Here is a 20,154-nt window from a genome sequence, read left to right on the forward strand (position 1 = left end):
TTGAGAAGAGAATGTCGCAGATGTCAGACAAGTGCTTTACAGAAGATCTCTCACGTGCAGATTCTCAGGTGAAGATCAAAGGTGGTGTTCGGGGCCCCATGGGTGCAGGGCCAGCCTTAAGGCAGGGCCGCATGGGCGACCGTCCGGGGCGCCATTAGCCCCCCGCCACGCCAGCTCGGGGGAGTCTTTCAAGGTGAGCAGGAGTAAAGGGCGGGTGGGGGTGGGGGATTTTATGTTTTGCTGCCCAGGCGCTGCCGCTGCTGTGGCCGACCCTACATGGGTCCCAGGTTTGCAAGGGAGAGGGGGGGGGCTTACTCCACTTGGTAGAGGAGTGAAATGACCCAAGCTGTGGGTCCTTGGTGAAGGAAACCGGGTGCTCCAATTTCCTATGTCCCGATTTCAGGGTCCAGGGGAGTGGGTTTAATAGTTTGCAAAAAAAACAGATGTTTTTAGGCAGCAAAGGAAATGGGCGACGATGCAAAGGGTAGCGACTATCCAGTTGTGATATCATGGTCAAGATCCACCAACATGCGACTGGCGCATAGTGTGGTTGTGGGGTCAAACAAGAATTAAGGGTACAGCCGCCTGAATGCCACCGGTGGGCTCTAATCTTCTAATATGGCCCCAGGTATCAAGATAGGGGGTGTGGCATCACTGCTTTCTAACATCACAAAATGGCACGAGCACATCAAAGCAGACATTAGGTGGAAAGGACATCACAGCAAAGCACTCGAATCCCACAATGGCGCTCCCTGGCCGCCCAGCAACACTCTCGTGGGCTTGTGGATCTCTCTAGCCACAGAAGGGCTCTCTGACCTCGCAAGAGGTCTCTATGACATGACAGTCGGGCCCTCTACTTCATGATCAGGGCCCCTGGAAACACGATAGAGCCCCTTGGCATCACAAAGTGATAGCCTGATACCACAATGGGACCATTTGCCATCACAACAGGGCCAATTGACATCACAATTGGGCCACCACCTATTACAATAGAGCCTAACAGCTCTCTACAACCTGGTCCAATCACACGAGAGCCAGTCTTTCCCACATCACAGCCTGCTCCAATAACATCACAGTAAGGCCTCCAACATCACAGCCTGGTCCAATAACATCACAGTAAGGCTTTCCCACATCACAGCCCTGTCCAATAACATCAGACCAAGGCTTTCCCACATTACAGCCTTCTCCAATAACATCACAGTATGGCCTCCACCATCAGAGCCTGATCCAATCACATCAGAGCAAGGCTTTTCCACATCACAGCCTGCTCCAATAACATCACAATAAGGCCTACAACATCACAGCCTGTTCCAATCATATCACAGTAAGGCTTTCCCACATCACATCCCTGTCCAATAACATGGCAGCAAGGTCTCCAACATCACAGCCTGGTCCAATAACATCACAGTAATGCCTCCAACATCACAACCTGCTCCAATAACATCAATGACGGCTTTCCCACATCATAGTCTGGCCAATTAACATCACAGTAAGGCATCCAACATCACAGCCTGGTCCAATAACAGCACAGTAAGTCCTCCAACATCACAGCCTGGTCCAATAACATCACAGAAAGGCTTTTCTACATCACATCCTGTTCCAATCACATCACAGTAAGGCATTCCCGCATTACAGCGTGGTCCAAAAACATCACAATAGGTCCTCCAACATCTCAGACTGGTTCACTAACATCACAGTAAGGCTTTCCCACATCAAAACCTGGTCCAATAACATCCCAGTAAGACATCCAACATCACAGCCCGGTCCAATAATATCAGAGTAAGGCCTCCACATCACAGCCTGGTGCAATAACATCACAGCAAGGCCTCCAGCATCACAGCCTGGTCCACTAACATCACAGTAAGGCCTCTAACCTCACAGCCTGGTCCAATAACATAACAGAAAGGCCTCTAACATCACAGCCTGGTCCACTAACATCACAGTAAGGCCTCCCACATCTCAGCCTGGTCCAATAACATAACAGTAAGACCTCCAACATCACAGCCTGGTCCAATAGCATCAGAGTAAGGCCTCAACATCACAGCCTGGTGCAATAACATCACAGTAAGGCCTCCAACATCACAACCTGGTCCAATAACATCACAGTAAGGGTTTCCAACATCACAGGCTGGTCCAATAACACACAGTAAGGCCTCCCACATCATAACCTGGTTCAATAACATCACAATAAGGCTTTCCTTCCCATATAACAGCCTGGTCCAATAACATCACAGTAAGCCCTCCAACATCACAGCCTGGTCCACTAACATCACAATAAGGCCTCTAACATCACATCCTGGTCCACTAACATCACAATAAGGCCTCTAACATCACAGCCTGGTCCACTAAGATCACAGAAAGGCTTTCCCACATCACAGCCCCATCCAATAACATCACAGTAAGGCCTCCTACATCACAGCCTGGTCCAATAACACCACAGTAAGGCCTCCAACACCACAGCCTGATCCAGTAACATCACAGTAATGCCTCCAACATCACAGCCTGGTCTAATAACATCACAGTAACGCCTCCAAAATCACAACCTGGTCCCCTAACATCACAGTAAGGCCTCCCACATCACAGCCTGGTCCAATAACATCACAGTAAGGCCTCACACATCACTCAGAGCTGCATGCTTACTCAAAAGGACTCCCAACATTGCAATAGGGCTTGACACAGCATCATGGCTCCAAACAGCACAGTAACCCTGTCCGAGATAACAACACAGACATGTGATATCACAAGAGGACTCACTGTTTCACATAAGAGCTAGCTGGCATCACATATGTGACCCCTGACCTCACAATGAGCTGCTTTGACATCACAAACTGTTCCAGTGACATCACAGCGGGGCTCTCTGGCAATACAATAGAGTGTTCAGAGCCCACAACAGGTCTCCTTAAAATTACAAGTGCACCCTTTGGCAGCCCACAAACCACATGGCCTTTCAATAGGACACTGTCACCACAGGCCTCCCTGATATTGCAGTAGAGCCGTGTACTCTCACGACATGACCCTCTGACATTGTGTTGTGTCTCGCTGCACTTATGCTATGACCTCCCTTCCCCCCTAAACATCAAAGTGGCCGGTGATGTCCTGCTAGGGTCGCTCACATCACAAGAAAGCCCCATTGTAGCAGAGCAGAGCCTTATAACATCACAACAGGGCTCACACCATCACAATAGGATTCTGACATCACAACAGGGCCTCAGCATCACAATAGGCATGTTTGATAGGCGCCCCTGAAACCCCAATAGGGTCCCTGATAATAGCACAGGGACAATGCGATTCCCACCCAACACAGGAGCGTCTTCTGATGTCCCACAACTTGACATCACACGGGGGGCCATGGGCGCCCCACTAGTGACCCCAGGAAACTGAGTAGTGGGCCAGCGGACACCCAAGTGTTCAGTAGGGCAGAGTATCTGATAAAATATATCAGCAGAGTCATACAATGTCAAATGAAAATGGCATGAGTTATGCGCCCGCCACCTGCTAACAGTGCGCGAAGGCTGTTGAATATTTAAGCGCGCTATCAGTGAAGGCGCCCAACCCTGGCTGTGCCGCAGTGCCAGTGCCAGTGCCAGTGTCTGGCTCCTCTTTTAGCCTGGAAGTTCATAATACATAACCTCCATTTCGCTTTCTTCCTCGTTGGGGCCATTACTGGCATTACTATGTATTACCTTAAATAACTCTTTCCTGTCTTACTCGTTAGAACCCCTTAAATATTAATAGGGCCCACTCCCCCCACCCCCCAGCCCTCCCCTTTGAAGAATAAACATATCATTTCACTCTTTCATCCAATCTGAAACCCTCCAGTCCTAATTAACGTTTGCCTGCCTCTCTCTACATTATCGTAAATTAATCTGTGGGTTTCACGTGCATCAGTGCTTAAAAGGGACGTCCCCACGATAAAACCGACTTGTAGGGTGTGCATTAAGAGGATGAGGTCAATGCTTTCTCATGTGTACTGTAGTGTCACTGTTTTAAACAATTCTAAAAGGAAACAGAGTAAGCCGTTTTCAGGGGTTGTGTGGCTCGTGTTTTGCGGTGATACTTGGTGCTCTGTGGGAAAAGTCGGCTCAGAATATGGCACAACTTTGAGTCAGGAAGTTGGTCTATACACAGAGGAAAATGTGGGGAAGTCCAGAGGGGTCCCCAACATACTTTCAATCTAAAGTCAGAAAGGGGTATTCCAAAGACCTTAGGTTGACCTTTAAGAACGAGGTTGGACCCTCAGACTGTACACAGATGAAATCATTTAGCAATAGCACACGGTCCAGTGGGCCGGATCAGGTGGTAACAGCTGGTCCGGATTGGGATTTATCGCTATTAGCACTCCGGGTTTTCAATCTGGAAACGCAGGGTGCTACCAGCAATGTATTTTGTTTGCAGGAACAGAACGCTGTGAAGGGTCCCGTTCATGCAGACAAAATACTTGCTTAAGATGGCCCCTGTGGAGCTGGAAGAGGGGCTCCACCAGGAGCCCCTCTTCCATTTTCATGACGGTCGGTGGGCCGAAACAGAGGCTGGAGCGGCAGCGGCAATGGCCGCTGCCATAGGAATAATGTGGGTGGGGTTTGGGGGCAGGTAGGGGATGAAACATTGACCGGAGGGGAGGGAAGATGGCGGGTCGTGGAAGCAGCCGTCAAGCTGCTCAGAATGTGGGCTGAGATTGTGGGAATCAGCCCACGATCCGAGCAACCTGATTCGTTAGCTCCCGCACCCCAGGTACGAATAACAAATGAATATGTTCTTAGCACCTTATAACAACAACAATATTCACATACCTATTCGTTGTTTTGAAAATAAAAATGGTTGGGACACAATATTCACATAATATAATATAATTCTACTGTTGCAAACCCTTGGATAACAAAATACATCAAACTAGAAAAGCTACTACTGGCCCTAAACAACAGTAAAAGGGTGTTTATAAGGCCAAGGGCAGGAGCCTCTTACTGCTGCATTCTTTTGGAGCAATGGTAGCAGGAAATGTCTTCCCCTGAACACGCTAGACAATACATTCCCAACCAGCCGTGAGACGAAGAACACTGATTGCAGATCAGGTCCAGCCGTGAACACCCCCAGAGTGAGCCAGAGTGGGAACATACCTAGACCGGGCGAGCCTGTGCGCCTTAGCCACAGAGTCCTCAACAGGAGAAAGTCACCGGCATTGCCAGACATTCACATTCCTGTCCCAATGTCTTTGCAGGACTGTCAAGGAGGCAGCAACACTCTCAATGGCCATTGGTGCAAAGTGATTTATGAAGCGGGGAACGGTGCATGGACCGCAATGTGCCCGTTAGGGCATGCACAGTTCTAGACTATTGGACCGAATGGACCAAGTGGAACTGGGTGCATTGTAGTCAGTCATGTAAAGAGCACGACGATGCATGCACGTTGCCCCCAGGCACCCTATGATGGCACCAGGCATGACGTAGACTAACATATTCACCTTCCAGACAGCATCCGGGCAGCATGGTTTCAAGATAATACTCTAGGCGAAGACCCATCAGCATAGTGGAAATGCATTATGCATAACGCCTTATGCGCAAGTGTTAATTCCAGGTCTTGCAGAGAGATAGTCCAATGTAACACCTTTCAAACATCACTCCTATTAGCTGTGATCCACCTTAAATGTGTAGGATGTTTTTGGATCTGAGGTGGGTTTTCAAGAAAGTATGAACTTCTTGAGGTCCCATATAATGGCACAGCATTCTTACTCAACTGTCGCCCAGTTCTATCCTCCTAGAAGACGCTCACTGATGAAGGTCCATTTGTGTTCAACAGGGACGAACCTGTTCCGATGTTTATGCCAGAGGAGCTGTGCCGGATAAGGATGTCCTGTTCCAAGTCTGAAGCTTATAACGTAGGTGTCTCACAGGAAGGCTTTTGGAAAATGACAAGTCAGCAGAATAAAGGTGCCTGTATGATAGCCTATTGGTAAACATAGGTCCTGTGAAAACAGTGAAACATAGTAGGCTTTCACTTGGCTCTGAATTTTGGTGCTGGTTGCAGATCAGGCGTTTACGATAAAAAAAAAAGCTACATAAAGAGAAGTTGAGTGCTATGATTTTAATATTTTGCACATTAATGTCCCTTTTCCTTCCTTTATCTGAAACGGTTTGCCTGGAGCAGGTCCCATGGATGTGTAAAGCATCATACAAGGTTCCGATTCTGCCAGTTCGTAGAATCTTGACATCTACTGGCTTTCTGTTTCTATCTCTCTGCAAATAGTAGTGAACTGGAGGCTTCCAGCCCTTTAAGATGGGTAGTGATACCCTTGGGATAGATGGGGATGCAGATTTTAATCATACATCAATAATCAAGATGACACAAATAGGTTGGCAAAAGGTTTGTCTGTTTTAATGCAAGTATTTAAAACAGGGAGTACAACGAACATCAGCAATCGCTCGATACTCTAACTCTACTTCAAAAAAAGTTCAGTTCTTATACCCATAATTGTTCACAGCTGACATGCTGAGCTGCATCATTACCAACTTCATCCTACGTGGCAAACTACAAAAAAACTTATCGGGAAGCGGGATTGGTTGTAAGTCAATAAATAAGCATAGGTGCTATATCTGTACGGAGTAACGGAGAAAGGTAATAGGATCATTAACATTAGGTGGGGCATCTAAGCCCTCCCTTCAAAATGGCCACTATGAACGTCACTAAACGTATGACGTCCCATTGGCTACACAAACTATAGGACCCTCAACTACGTGGTCCCCTACAATTGGTTGGCTACTAACCCCCGTCAGTAATTTTCCACCTACGTGAGTAGCACGCAGACCGAACAACCAGGTGCGGGTGAGCTTGTCTTGATACCAGCTTCCCACCAATTAAAAATATTATGCATCATCACCTCGATGGTCCAGTATCAATTAGTACTTTGAAGTTGGCCTTGAGTCTGGACTGTTCTCTGAGAATTTTTAAAGAGTATGGGTACTATCCGGCTTCCGCGCATAGGTGTGATCATCTTGCTCGTCCAACTTTCTTCCATCACGTGACTGGACACCATGAAATGAAGCCTTTCTGTGTATTTGATTTTATTTTCGAGAGTCTTCTGACGTCTTTTGATTTATACTTGAACTATCTGAACAGGAGCTTCTGTTCTTTCACGTTAATTGTATCTAATGTCAGCCAACTCCTAGTTTGATAAGACCTTGGCTTTCTTGGGTCAGTGAACTCCTTAGCTGAACTGTATTCTGTTTAATTCAATTGCTTTGTGTTAACTGCGACACTGAAATGAGGCCTTCTCGCGTTGTTCAGTACTGCTTTATACGTATTGGAAACATTCATTCTTTACTTAATCCATATGTATCTATAAGTTATATAGGTATATGTTGGAGCTTGCCGCGGTCTAATCTATTTAAGAATGTGGCTAGCTTCATGATTTCTTTGCTGCTTGCCTTTCATTGCATCTGTACATGTTTAAACTAAGTATCTTCATCAGGCTTGTGGCATAAGTCTCTTCCTCTTAAACCCAAGATGTCACTTATCCTTGGTACTTCTTTGTGTTTTATAAATCGTCTACCTCTCTGGTCCGGTTATCTGTCTATATGGGTGTTGATTCAACTTTGTATGACGTCAGCATACATCTTTGCCCGTTAGTGTCTCTGCTTCTTCAGCAATCTCGTTCAAATGGCCATCATATGGCCCTGGATGCAAGTATGGTTTCCTCAATGGGTACTTTACCTCCCATATTCTCTTAGGTATAGGTATTCCTATGGGTACGGCACAGAGTCCACACTCTTCTCTTTGCTGGTTTAACCATTCACTATACGTCACATCCTTTGGTTCATACTTTTCAGGTAATGTAGGCGGGGCAGTTGGAGTGGGGGTGCTTGGCTCCTCCTCTACAGTAGTTTATTTGAACAAAGTGTCCAGGTCTGGTGGTAGAACCAGGGTAGAAGGAATGTGACCCAATCACGGCACAGTCTCCGCGTTGCATGCCAGCAAGTACCACAAGGCAGCATGCAACAGAACAACTAGTCCTAGCATGAAGCACTACTTCCACATGAGTGTGTGCCTTGCTACTACACCAAGCACATGGCACACCTACTGCAGTGTCTCCGGTCTCCCGGGGCTTTCCTGCACTGCACACAGGGCACCACCAGTGCATGGTGCATATGTGGGTCTGCCTGCACCGAGCTCATGGCATTAACAGGATTCAGAAATGTTGCAGCAAAACACTCCATTTCTGATTAAATCGCAATTGGCGCCGGCGCCCGGGTTCTTGCGACCTCACAGTATTTTGAGCAGCTTCCAAGAAAAGGTCAAAAATAAAAGAAATTGTCAACAAATTTAAGTAATCTAGCCTAGGCAGAATGAATCTACTAGCACAGATCACTAGATCCCACAAGGTGGATCACTGTGGTACAATGAAGGCTGACAGAGGGGTGCATATCTCCGGGATAATGGAAATAGAACTGAAAAGCACAGACTCGCTGAGTAGCATTATAAAAAAGATACAGCGCCCCCTTCAGCCTGCACAGGGCCATGCCAGGGGTCCCTCAGAAGTAGCCAGAGCTTGGTGACTTAGGGCACAGGCCCCGCGCCTGATTCCTTGGGCAAGTCTTGAAGTGAAGAAAATGCTTTGGCGAAAGCTATACAAATTACATAAAATACAAACACGAACACAAAACGTTGATCATATGAAAGAATGCTGCCCCTACCCGCCCCCCCCAAATTGGTGCCAAAAACAAGCATATGCTTGAATGTCCAGAACTAGAAACACCAGATGTAACACATTGGGTGCCTTGTAATTGGTTATTTATAACCAATAGGTTTCTAAGCGCGGACCCGGGGATTGAACGGTATCAGGTGATAATATCCCCATATATATGGTCGCCGTAAATAATATCGCCGGGAAAATGTCCTGGCGATATTATTAGGCAAAAAAAAAAAAACGTTTTAAAAAAAAAGAACAACAAAAAAGTTTGGGGGTTGCGTGGGTGTCCCCCGCATGCTCCATGCAATAATGTTGCCACAAAAAACGGCCATTTTTCGGCAATATTTTGTGGCGACATTATTACATGGAACCGATTGAATATGTGTTGCTCAGCATCGTCTTGCTTCCAAGGTGAGCACGTTGCCCCTGAGCTATCCTCCCGAGACTTCCCTTTCTGACACAAATCAGGAGGGCTCAAGGGCGTATGGTGTTAGAGTGTTGAGTCTTGGGGGCCTGAGACACACATGCACGTCCTTGCTTTTTGTAGTGAGTTGAGCTTGTTTTTTTGCTGCTACTTAACATGTTGTGTTTTTCTTGCAGGGACTGGACAGTGAAAGAGCACCATGCCGGGGCCCGCTCTCAGGATGGGAGACAGTCCAAGTGGACCGTCCTGCTACGCTTTAGTGACCACTGCGGCCTGGCGCCGGTTATAAGGAAGCGCCCGCCCAAAGAGAACGTCCTACAGAACATCGGTTTCCCTGCACCCCCTGATCTACCTCAAGGAGGGAACAGACCTACAGTTCTCAGGAAGATGAGGTACGTTTCACGCATGGGAAGGAGAAAGCAGGCGTGCCACCTCCAGGAGACCCTGCCAAGCCCCTGCTCCACAGTTTGCCACCTCCAGGTGACACCCCTAAATCGCACAGAAGTCCTTTTTTTCAAATAGTACATTCAGGAGCAGGATATTTTTCATAAAGATGTTCAGAAAACAACTACATCACAAGGACTAGGACGCAACGCGCTTTCCACCTATCACATGCTGAGAAGTCATGGTAGGCGGCATTGGGGGGACCTGAGTGCACGCGACATGCTCAGAAGACGAAGGGAGGCCCAGGCGACTGGAGACACTGTGCTGCCAAAAGCAAAGGTTTAGCCGCAGCGGCCTGCCATAGCAAAGTGACAGTCCTTGGGCTCCAGCCGGGTCACTGTGTCTCTCCACCAGGTGGCAGACTGCTTCTCATCTTAAAGGACCATCCTCCTGCTCGCCACTAGGGGGAGTGCAGCTGTTTGCAGACTACCCACCCCTTTGCGCTGTGCTGCGGGGTATCCCTCTGATGAGGAGGTTCCATGCTGCCCCTGACCGTGGCTCCTGACGTCTCAGCCGCTGCCTCCTTACGGACTCTCGGCGCCCTGTCTGTGCGCGGAGCCGGCGGACATGCTCTCCTTGGTGGCCGTTCTGCTACACTGCCTTCCTCTGGCCATGGGCTACTACGACATTTGCAAATCCTGGGTGACATCAGACGAGGGCCCCTCCTGGGAGTTCTACGCCTGCCAACCCAAGCCTGTGGCCATGAAGGAGTATGTACTGGTCAAGGTGGAGCCAGCGGGCATCACCTGCGGCGAGCCCCCGGAGCGCTTCTGTACACACGTGAGTACTCATTGAATGCTGTGTCGCTGCGGTTTGGTGGGTTGTGTCATAGGCCAAAGTCCAGGGTCTCTCGCTGCCGCCAGATTGGTAAACTGTTTAGTTCCCACCCAAAGGTGTTAACGTACAGGGGTGTTGCTAGGTCTGGAAAAGCTAATGTTGTGACTGTCGTGACTCGGAGCTAAATAGCCTTTTGGTTGTAGCGCCTGAGCTTCTATCCCGGCCGACAACCAAAAGACCCGGGGCTATAGCCCCCTAGCAACGCCTCTGTTGGTGTAGATACAATAGGCAGCATGGGAAAGAGCGCCGCCCAGTGGCCGGTCAGAGTTTGATATTGACTGACATTTGATAGGAACAGAAAGACAGTGGGGATGAAGTGACACGCACACCATGGTACTTTCAGAAAACTTAGACCAAGCAGAGAACTACAATCTAAAAAAACAATCATATGTCTCTGCAACAAACAAATTAGAGAAACAAAAAATCCAAAAAGGTAATCAATGCCAAAGGCGAGTAGAAATGGTAAAGGGTTTAGTTTAGTAAAATGTGTTTTAATGGTTTAAAAAGAGGAGTTGGGGGAACCCCCCCATAAAATAAAAAAATAGAAAAAAGGCATTCAATGGTTTTCTTTAGATGCTTTTTTGTCAATGGTATGGTTGTCGATGGTTTGGATGTCAATGCAATCACTAGGAACCATATTGTACCAATGCCATCCTGTACCTAGAGTTAAGCGTGCCAGAGGAGGGGGTGTAAGCTTTCCATTCATTGCTGCCAGGCGATGGAACTCGCTCACACTCGCTCTCAGATCAGAACCCTCACACCTTGCATTTCACAAAGCGATCAAAACCAGACCATTCGCCTGAACCTCCAAAGTAGCCCAGTAACGTTCCCAGGACCACCCACCTGTGTAGCTAATCTACAACAGATATAAGTAATTTACTTTGTAACGATATGCTACCCATTATGTAACGCTGTGCAGCATTACCGCTCGCCATGCAATGCATCATGCACAACTAAGCACACATACTTGCAATTGTAAATAAGTCAATTTCAAGCAACAGCGCCACGATGCCTGTGGGCTGTTTTCTGCGCTTTATAAATGCAAATAAAAAAATAAATCCTTCCTCGACCACAAAAAAAGTAGCACAACAGTTACAATAAGTGGATCCTACACATCCTTCCACATTCCCCAAAAGCATACACTTCCTAAAGTGTGTCCTGATGAAGGTGGTACAGATTCTGCAGAAACCCTGGCACTTGGAAGACGGCCGTCGGAGCAGCGAGAGGATCTGGGGCCCAAGCCCCTCTCTGAACTCAGAAGGGGTCCCTGCCCCACTGGCTGGCTCCTACCCCTCTTAATTGAGCACATGACTGGGATGATGCAAGGCCAATGGATGTGCAGCTAGCACGCGTCCTCTATGCGCTTGGCCATGGCCATACCACGGCTATTTAGTCTTCCATGGATGATTCCTGGGGTGAAGCCAGAGAAGCCTGTCTTACACCCTAAAAAGGACGCCATGACACTGGAGCTTGGGGTTGGAAGGTAGTTGGGATTTGTGAAATACCCCGAGGAGTTGGGGGAAAGGTCTAGGGAGGTGGTTGAACATTGAACAAAGATCCATTGTCCATATGGCACTGCTCTTTCATTCGACAGCCCTGACCCAAAACATTTGATCCAATCTGGTGATCAGCAGAGAACGAGAGCATTCAAAAAGTAGAGGGCGCTGTTCCCCCACATTCAATGCTTCCCTGACCAGCCCAATGGAAGGATGGAATTCGTGTTGAAAAGGTTAACCCTTTGCATGAGGCAGATGGACTTCAGTGTCTAGCTCCTAAGAATGGCAATCTTGCGTTGCCGGCCACTTGCTGCCTGATTCCACCAGGGGCAGGACACCTGGATACTCGCAAAGCGAGGGCAGGGGAGAATGGAACGATCTTGACAAACTCGCATTTTGGGTCCATACCTGAAGCTGGGCTTTCTGTGGCCTTTAAGCCTCGACTTCTTTTTAGATAACGGTTATAACCAAACAAATGTATTTTCCTGTGGATAGGCAAGACCAGGTTTACATGTAGACGGGCATAAAAACTATCGGGACAGATAGCCCACGAGTTAAGTGCTCACCTCTCACATGGGGTGTGGTGGGCTGTACTTCAAGAGTTCGAATCCCTATTACAGACCACTCAGCCTTTCATCCCTTCCGAGATCGATACATTGAGTACCTTCAATCGGAGTAAAAATAACACCTGTTTCTCAAGCTCTTAGAAGCTGTAGAATTTTCATGAAGCACCATGGAAAAACATAAGTCATTACCAGCAGTGCCCAGTATATCATGCAGCGACCTGTGTCTCCTTCCTTTCTTTCTTTCTTTCTTTCTTTCTTTCTTTCTTTCTTTCTTTCTTTCTTTCTTTCTTTCTTTCTTTCTTTCTTTCTTTCTTTCTCTTTCTTTTTCTTTCTCTCTTTCTTTCTCTCTTTCTTTCTTTCTTTCTTTTTCTTTCTTTCTTTCTTTCTTTCTTCCCATTGTGGTACTCATCGAACTGTGGAGAATCACGGAGCTCTGTGATAAGCTTTGTGAAAGGCTCTGTGAAAACCCACTAGTGGAATGGGTTATGGGTCAGTGACCCGCAGGCTATGCTAGCTTGTCCCCCCGGTCCCTCCCTCTCTCCTGGCGTGTGCTGGGTTATCTAGTGGTTCGTTGTGACAGTGTTTCCCACTGTTCTTCTAACTGGCTGGCCACTGTCCCCTATTGTCCCCATGCTCCCTTGCTTCCTTGCTTCCTTGCTCCCTGCTCTGCTCAGTAACTAGTGAGAGCGGGAGACTAGGAAGGAAAAACGAAGTGCTGGCCTTGGCAATTGGGTCTCAGTCCTCCGAAGTTTTCTTACATTATCTGATGCTCCTGCTTTTGTTTGGAGATGTTCTGCCTTACGGCGCTACGCTGAACTATTCGATGCCTCGCGACTCCCCGTGGTTGCAGTGACGCTCTTCCCGCCAGCCGGGGGGCAAGGTGTCTTGTGTGGTGCGTGTATTTTGCTGAAAAAGACCATCTGGATTTTCAAAGGAGGGGGTGGTTAGCTTTCCTCTGCTGTAGTATTTTCTGGTGATACTCTCTGGTGGTGTGGCAGAAGGCCACGGTGGCCAAACGTCATGCTCGCAAGGTCCTGAAGAAGGATGCCGTAAGAACTAGCTCGTCGGGCTGCAAGGCCTCTGGGCTTGGTAGGCTACCTAGACAGCCCAGGCAGACCACTATTGACTGGTTAGCTCTCAGACATTGCGCCGCAGATGCCTCCACAGGTCCTCCACAGTGTTCCACAGGTCCCATTGTAGAGGAAAGAGGTGACATCCGGGCGATAGCACCTACAGATCCGCAAGGAGATGAGGTGGCCGGTCTAAGCCCAGCAGATGACCCAAATGGCATGGAGGTGCTTTTGGCCAAAGACATGGATGTTTCAATGGAATCTGCAGTCAGGCAGCAGCAGTGGGGAGGCGCAGTCCGCGTGCTGGCCTCAACTGACCCGGGTGATTGGGAGCTCATTCGACTCACTGGTGCCACCACTCCAGGCCCGGGAATCATTTGCAGCGGCTCCCCGGAGCATTCTGCTCTCAATGTTGCAAGTGACAGCGTTCGGACTATCGCCCCAGGCGTTGTTGTTCTCTTTCGTCGAGCGCGTCTTTGCAGGCTCTCGAGCGTTCTATTGACCGCTACCATGTCTGACCCTGGCCCAGGACTACGGCCCCATTTTTTCTCGGTACCCTGGTTTTCTGCTCCTCTTACCTTTTCTCCCATGCACTCCCTTACACCCAACCCCCTTCCCCATCATCTTCATTTGAAGCAAAGAATGTGTTTAAAGCCCCACTCTTACCAAATGTTATATGTCCGTCTGTTATTACGTTATACGACTTTGAAATCCTTACATTGGGGCAGAAATGATGCGCAATCGCTAGTTGCGTACATTTCTGAATGTTCTTCCGGCCCACACCCCTCAAACATTATTTAGCGGGATTCGACTTTCAGATGGTTTCATATGGGGCCACTTTCAACGAGATTTCCAGGGCCACTTTCGGTCCCCAGTACGTGATCCGATAGGAACACGTAGTTCCAGGTAAGTAGCCAAGTAGCCCTGGAGCTGCTTTCTAGGCCGGGCCTCTCAATCCCGGCAGCGTTACTCTGGAGCGCCCTATCCCCGGTGCCTGAGAAACCGCAACCATGGTCGGACTGGGGCATTAGCCTGTCTCGGGACCACCGTTGCATATCGCTATTTATTCCTTTCATGACAGACTGTTTGAGTAGTTCCCAAGGGGGAGGTTTTATATCAAGTGTGATGCAAATTGCGCATTTTAAAGAATATTTATTCAGTAACACTGGTCACAACGACTAGAGTGAAGTAACTCAAACTGCCCCATATTGGCCAAAAAGGAGGCCCACCTTGGCCAAGAAAACTGGCCCACACTAGTATATTGTGTTTTTGGTTAGAGCAATGTCCTATGCCCTGTAGGCCAGTCCGAGCCTGGCAGCGACGCTCCGCAAACCCAGTCCTCAGTATAAACGCCACGCAGCATTTTCTACAGACTTGCATGCAGGCACAATGTGTGGGCGGCACAATGTGTGGCCCGCACACTGAACACTCGCACAGTCTCTGAGAAATGCCTGCTCGTGTCAACAGGTTTTTTGGTAAAATTGAATTGTGAGCCCTGATTCCTGCAAAACGCCATTCGTTCTATTTCATATCTAACTTCGTTTGTTTCTATTAAATATTAATCGCCTCCTTTTTATTTGGTGACCACACGCCCGGGTGGGAGCACCTGATCCATAATTCACAAGAGTAGACCGGAGGATGTTCTGCAGGGTTTGGACTTAGCTGGAAATACATGAATGTATTGACACGTCTCGCGCCTCACACCACAAACTGTACTTACACAATATACCTTATAATGCATGGCAGCCTACCAGACACGTATGCTGGCTGCAGAATCATGTTCATATTCACGGCTTCTTGTGACGTCACTGCCGCTCTGTAATCAGTTATTACGCTTCAGTAAATCATGTTCACATTAATGGCTCGTTGTGACATCACTACCGCTCTGTAATCAGTTATTACGCTTCAGTAAATCATGTTCATATTAACGGCTTCCTCCGCTCTGTAATCAGTTATTACGCTTCAGTAAATCATGTTCATATTAATGGCTCGTTGTGACATCACTACTGCTCTGTAATCAGTTATTACGCTCAGTAAATCATGTTCATATTAACAGCTTCTTGTGACGTCACTATTGCTCTATAATCAGTTATTACGCTTCAGTAAATTATGTTCATATTAATGGCTCCCTGTGACATCACTCTGCTCTGAAACTAGTTATTATGCCTCAGTTAATCATGTTCATATTAACGGCTTCTTGTAACGTCACTTTTGCTCTATAATCAGTTATTACGCTTCAGTAAATCATGTTCACATTAATGGCTCGTTGTGACATCACTACCGCTCTGTAATCAGTTATTACGCTTCAGTAAATCATGTTCATATTAACGGCTTCCTCCGCTCTGTAATCAGTTATTACGCTTCAGTAAATCATGTTCATATTAATGGCTCGTTGTGACATCACTACTGCTCTGTAATCAGTTATTACGCTCAGTAAATCATGTTCATATTAACAGCTTCTTGTGACGTCACTATTGCTCTATAATCAGTTATTACGCTTCAGTAAATCATGTTCATATTAACGGCTTCCTCCGCTCTGTAATCAGTTATTACGCTTCAGTAAATCATGTTCATATTAACGGCTTCCTCCGCTCTGTAATCAGTTATTACGCTTCAGTAAATCATGTTCATATTAATGGCTCGTTGTGACATCACTACTGCTCTGTAATCAGTTATTACGCTCAGTAAATCATGTTCATATTAACAGCTTCTTGTGACGTCACTATTGCTCTATAATCAGTTATTACGCTTCAGTAAATCATGTTCATATTAACGGCTTCCTCCGCTCTGTAATCAGTTATTACGCTTCAGTAAATCATGTTCATATTAACGGCTTCCTCCGCTCTGTAATCAGTTATTACGCTTCAGTAAATCATGTTCATATTAATGGCTCGTTGTGACATCACTACTGCTCTGTAATCAGTTATTACGCTCAGTAAATCATGTTCATATTAACAGCTTCTTGTGACGTCACTATTGCTCTATAATCAGTTATTACGCTTCAGTAAATTATGTTCATATTAATGGCTCCCTGTGACATCACTCTGCTCTGAAACTAGTTATTATGCCTCAGTTAATCATGTTCATATTAACGGCTTCTTGTAACGTCACTTTTGCTCTATAATCAGTTATTACGCTTCAGTAAATCATGTTCACATTAATGGCTCGTTGTGACATCACTACTGCTCTGTAATCAGTTATTACGCTTCAGTAAATCATGTTCATATTAACGGCTCCCTGTGACATCACTACTGCTCTGCAATCAGTTATTACGCTTCAGTAAATCATGTTCACATTAATGGCTCGTTGTGACATCACTACTGCTCTGTAATCAGTTATTACGCTTCAGTAAATCATGTTCACATTAATGGCTCGTTGTGACATCACTACTGCTCTGTAATCAGTTATTACGCTTCAGTAAATCATGTTCATATTAACGGCTCCCTGTGACATCACTACTGCTCTGCAATCAGTTATTACGCTTCAGTAAATCATGTTCATATTAACGGCTTCTTGTGACGTCACTATTGCTCTATAATCAGTTATTACGCTTCAGTAAATTATGTTCATATTAATGGCTCCCTGTGACATCACTATGCTCTGAAACTAGTTATTATGCCTCAGTTAATCATGTTCATATTAACGGCTTCTTGTAACGTCACTTTTGCTCTATAATCAGTTATTACACTTCAGTAAATCATGTTCATATTAATGGCTCCCTGTGACATCACTACCGCTCTGTAATCAGTTATTACGCTTCAGTAAATCATGTTCATATTCACGGCTCATTGTGACATCACTACCGCTCTGTAATCAGTTATTACTCATCAGTAGATCATGTTCGTATTCACGGCTCGTTGTGACATCACTACTGCTCTGTAATCAGTTATTACGCTTCAGTAAATCATGTTCATATTCACGGCTCGTTGTGACATCACTACCGCTGTGTAATCAGTTATTACGCTTCAATAAATCATGTTCATATTAACGGCTCCCTGTGACATCGCTACTGCTCTGTAATCAGTTATTACCCTTCAGTAAATCATGTTCATATTAATGGCTCCCTGTGACATCGCTACTGCTCTGTAATCAGTTATTACCCTTCAGTAAATCATGTTCATATTCACGGCTCGTTGTGACGTCACTACCGCTCTGTAATCAGTTATTACCCTTCAGTAAATCATGTTCATATTAATGGCTCCCTGTGACATCGCTACTGCTCTGTAATCAGTTATTACCCTTCAGTAAATCATGTTCATATTAATGGCTCCCTGTGACATCACTACAGCTCTGTAATCAGTTATTACGCTCCAGCTGTGACATCACAGTGCTGCTGCTAGAGCCAGCACAGAGCAGAATTCCAGCTGTCTCTGCAGAACCTACCGCCATGATAACCTTTCTTGAGAAACCGCTTTCTATCACTTTACAGCCAGTCACTGATAAGGAACTGTTTGGAGTAGTGTGTTTATGTTGTGCAATTCTGGAATTTAACACACGAGAGCAAGCACGTGCATGTTATTTCGAATTTTAAAGCACACATTGAAAAGGTTTTTGTGGATGCATTTTATTAAACTTTTAGCATAATGTTCCTGCAAAACATTGGAGCCTGCACATTGTTTTTTTGTATTAATCCAAATGGATTCTACTTGGATTATATGGATCAGCAAAGGCAAGAGCTCTTATATTGAGCAAGAGGCCAGGTGTTGACGGGGATGACAGTGTGTGGCCATGTATTATAAGGAATAAAATACCCCCCGCCATATGTAAAAAGGATATTGCAAGTCCCCTTGGAGTTCTGTGACCTTATAAAGGAAGTTGGCCTTCAGCCTCGTTTCTCTGCTTGGTCAAGGAGCTCCTCAGTGGCTGTCAATATCCTTGTAATGTTCGGTGGGGGGCACGTCATCCCATATGTTACCAAATTATTATCCCCAATGGAAGGAGGGAAGGTTGCATGGGTACCACTGGAATTCGAACCTGCAACCTGCCTATTACATGAGAATGATGATTCATGGGTCCTAGCGATGGAACCTAGGGTACCCTAGGGATGGACCCTGCACCGCAGCACGGGGGCGGCGATTGATGATTCATGGGTCCTATTGATGGAACCTAGGGTACCCTAGGGAGGGAACCTGCACAGCAGCACGAGGGCTGGGAATGATGATTCATGGGTCCTAGTGATGGAACCTAGGGTGCCCTAGGGAGGGAACCTGCACAGCAGCACAAGGACTGGGAATGATGATTCATGGGTCCTAGTGATGGAACCTAGGGTGCCCTAGGGATGGAACCTGCACCGCAGCATGGGGGCTGGGAATGGTGATTCATGGGTCCTAGTGATGGAACCTAGGGTGCCCTAGGGATGGAACCTGCACCGCAGCACGGGGGTTGGGAATGATGATTCATGGGTCCTAGTGATGGAACCTAGGGTGCCCTAGGGATGGAACCTGCACTGCAGCACGGGGGCTGGGAATGATGATTCATGGGTCCTAGTTATGGAACCTAGGGTGCCCTAGGGATGGAACCTGCACCGCAGCACGCGAGCTGGGAATGATGATTCATGAGTCCTAGGGATGAACCTAGGTTACCCTAGCGATGGAACCTGCACCAAAGCACAGGGGCTGGGAATGATGATTCATGGGGGGTCCTAGTGATGGAACCTAGGGTGCCCTAGGGATGGAACCTGCACCGCAGCACGGGGGCTGGGAATGATGATTCATGGGTCCTAGTTATGGAACCTAGGGTGCCCTAGGGATGGAACCTGCACCGCAGCACGGGGGCTGGGAATGATGATTCATGGGTCCTAGCGATGGAACCTAGGGTGCCCTAGGGATGGAACCTGCACCGCAGCATGCGAGATGGGAATGATGATTCATGGGTCCTAGTGATGGAACCTAGGGTGCCCTAGGGATGGAACCTGCACTGCAGCACGGGGGCTGGGAATGATGATTCATGGGTCCTAGTTATGGAACCTAGGGTGCCCTAGGGATGGAACCTGCACTGCAGCACGGGGGCTGGGAATGATGATTCATGGGTCCTAGTGATGGAACCTAGGGTCCCCTAGGGATGGAACCTGCACCGCAGCACGGCGGCTGCGAATGATGATTCATGGGTGGGGGTCCTAGTGATGGAACCTAGGGTGCCCTAGGGATGGAACCTGCACCGCAGCACGAGGGCTGGGAATGATGATTCATGGGTCCTAGGGATGGAACCTAGGGTGCCCTAGGGATGGAACCTGCCCCGCAGCACGCGAGCTGGGAATGATGATTCATGGGTCCTAGGGATGGAACCTAGGTTACCCTAGCGATGGAACCTGCACTGCAGCACGGGGGCTGGGAATAATGATTCATGGGTCCTAGTGATGGAACCTAGAGTGCCCTAGGGATGGAACCTGCACCGCAGCACACGAGCAAGGAATGATGATTCATGGGTCCTAGTGATGGAACCTAGGGTGCCCTAGGGATGGAACCTGCACCGCAGCACGGGGGCTGCGAATGATGATTCATGGGTGGGGGTCCTAGTGATGGAACCTAGGGTACCCTAGGGATGGAACCTGCACCGCAGCATGGGGGCTGGGAATGATGATTCATGGGTCCTAGTGATGGAACCTAGGGTGCCCTAGGGATGGAACCTGCACCGCAGC

At 47.4% G+C, this 20,154-nt stretch overlaps 1 protein-coding gene across 6 annotated transcripts in view; it reads left to right on the top strand.

Moving 5' to 3' along the window:
• The window catches only part of NTNG2 (netrin G2), a 517,246-nt gene that overhangs the window by 63,538 nt on the left and 433,554 nt on the right, over positions 1-20,154 (top strand). For all 6 annotated transcript variants that reach the window (XM_069609300.1, XM_069609301.1, XM_069609302.1 and 3 more), the window contains exon 2: positions 9,281-10,328. In XM_069609300.1, the coding sequence (XP_069465401.1) occupies positions 10,116-10,328 (213 nt within the window). In that variant the 5' untranslated portion in view covers positions 9,281-10,115. The remainder of the gene's footprint in view (positions 1-9,280; positions 10,329-20,154) is intronic.

This window comes from Ambystoma mexicanum, chromosome 8 (assembly GCF_040938575.1).
Source record: "Ambystoma mexicanum isolate Mex_15411 chromosome 8, UKY_AmexF1_1, whole genome shotgun sequence".
Taxonomy (NCBI): Eukaryota; Metazoa; Chordata; class Amphibia; order Caudata; family Ambystomatidae; genus Ambystoma; species Ambystoma mexicanum.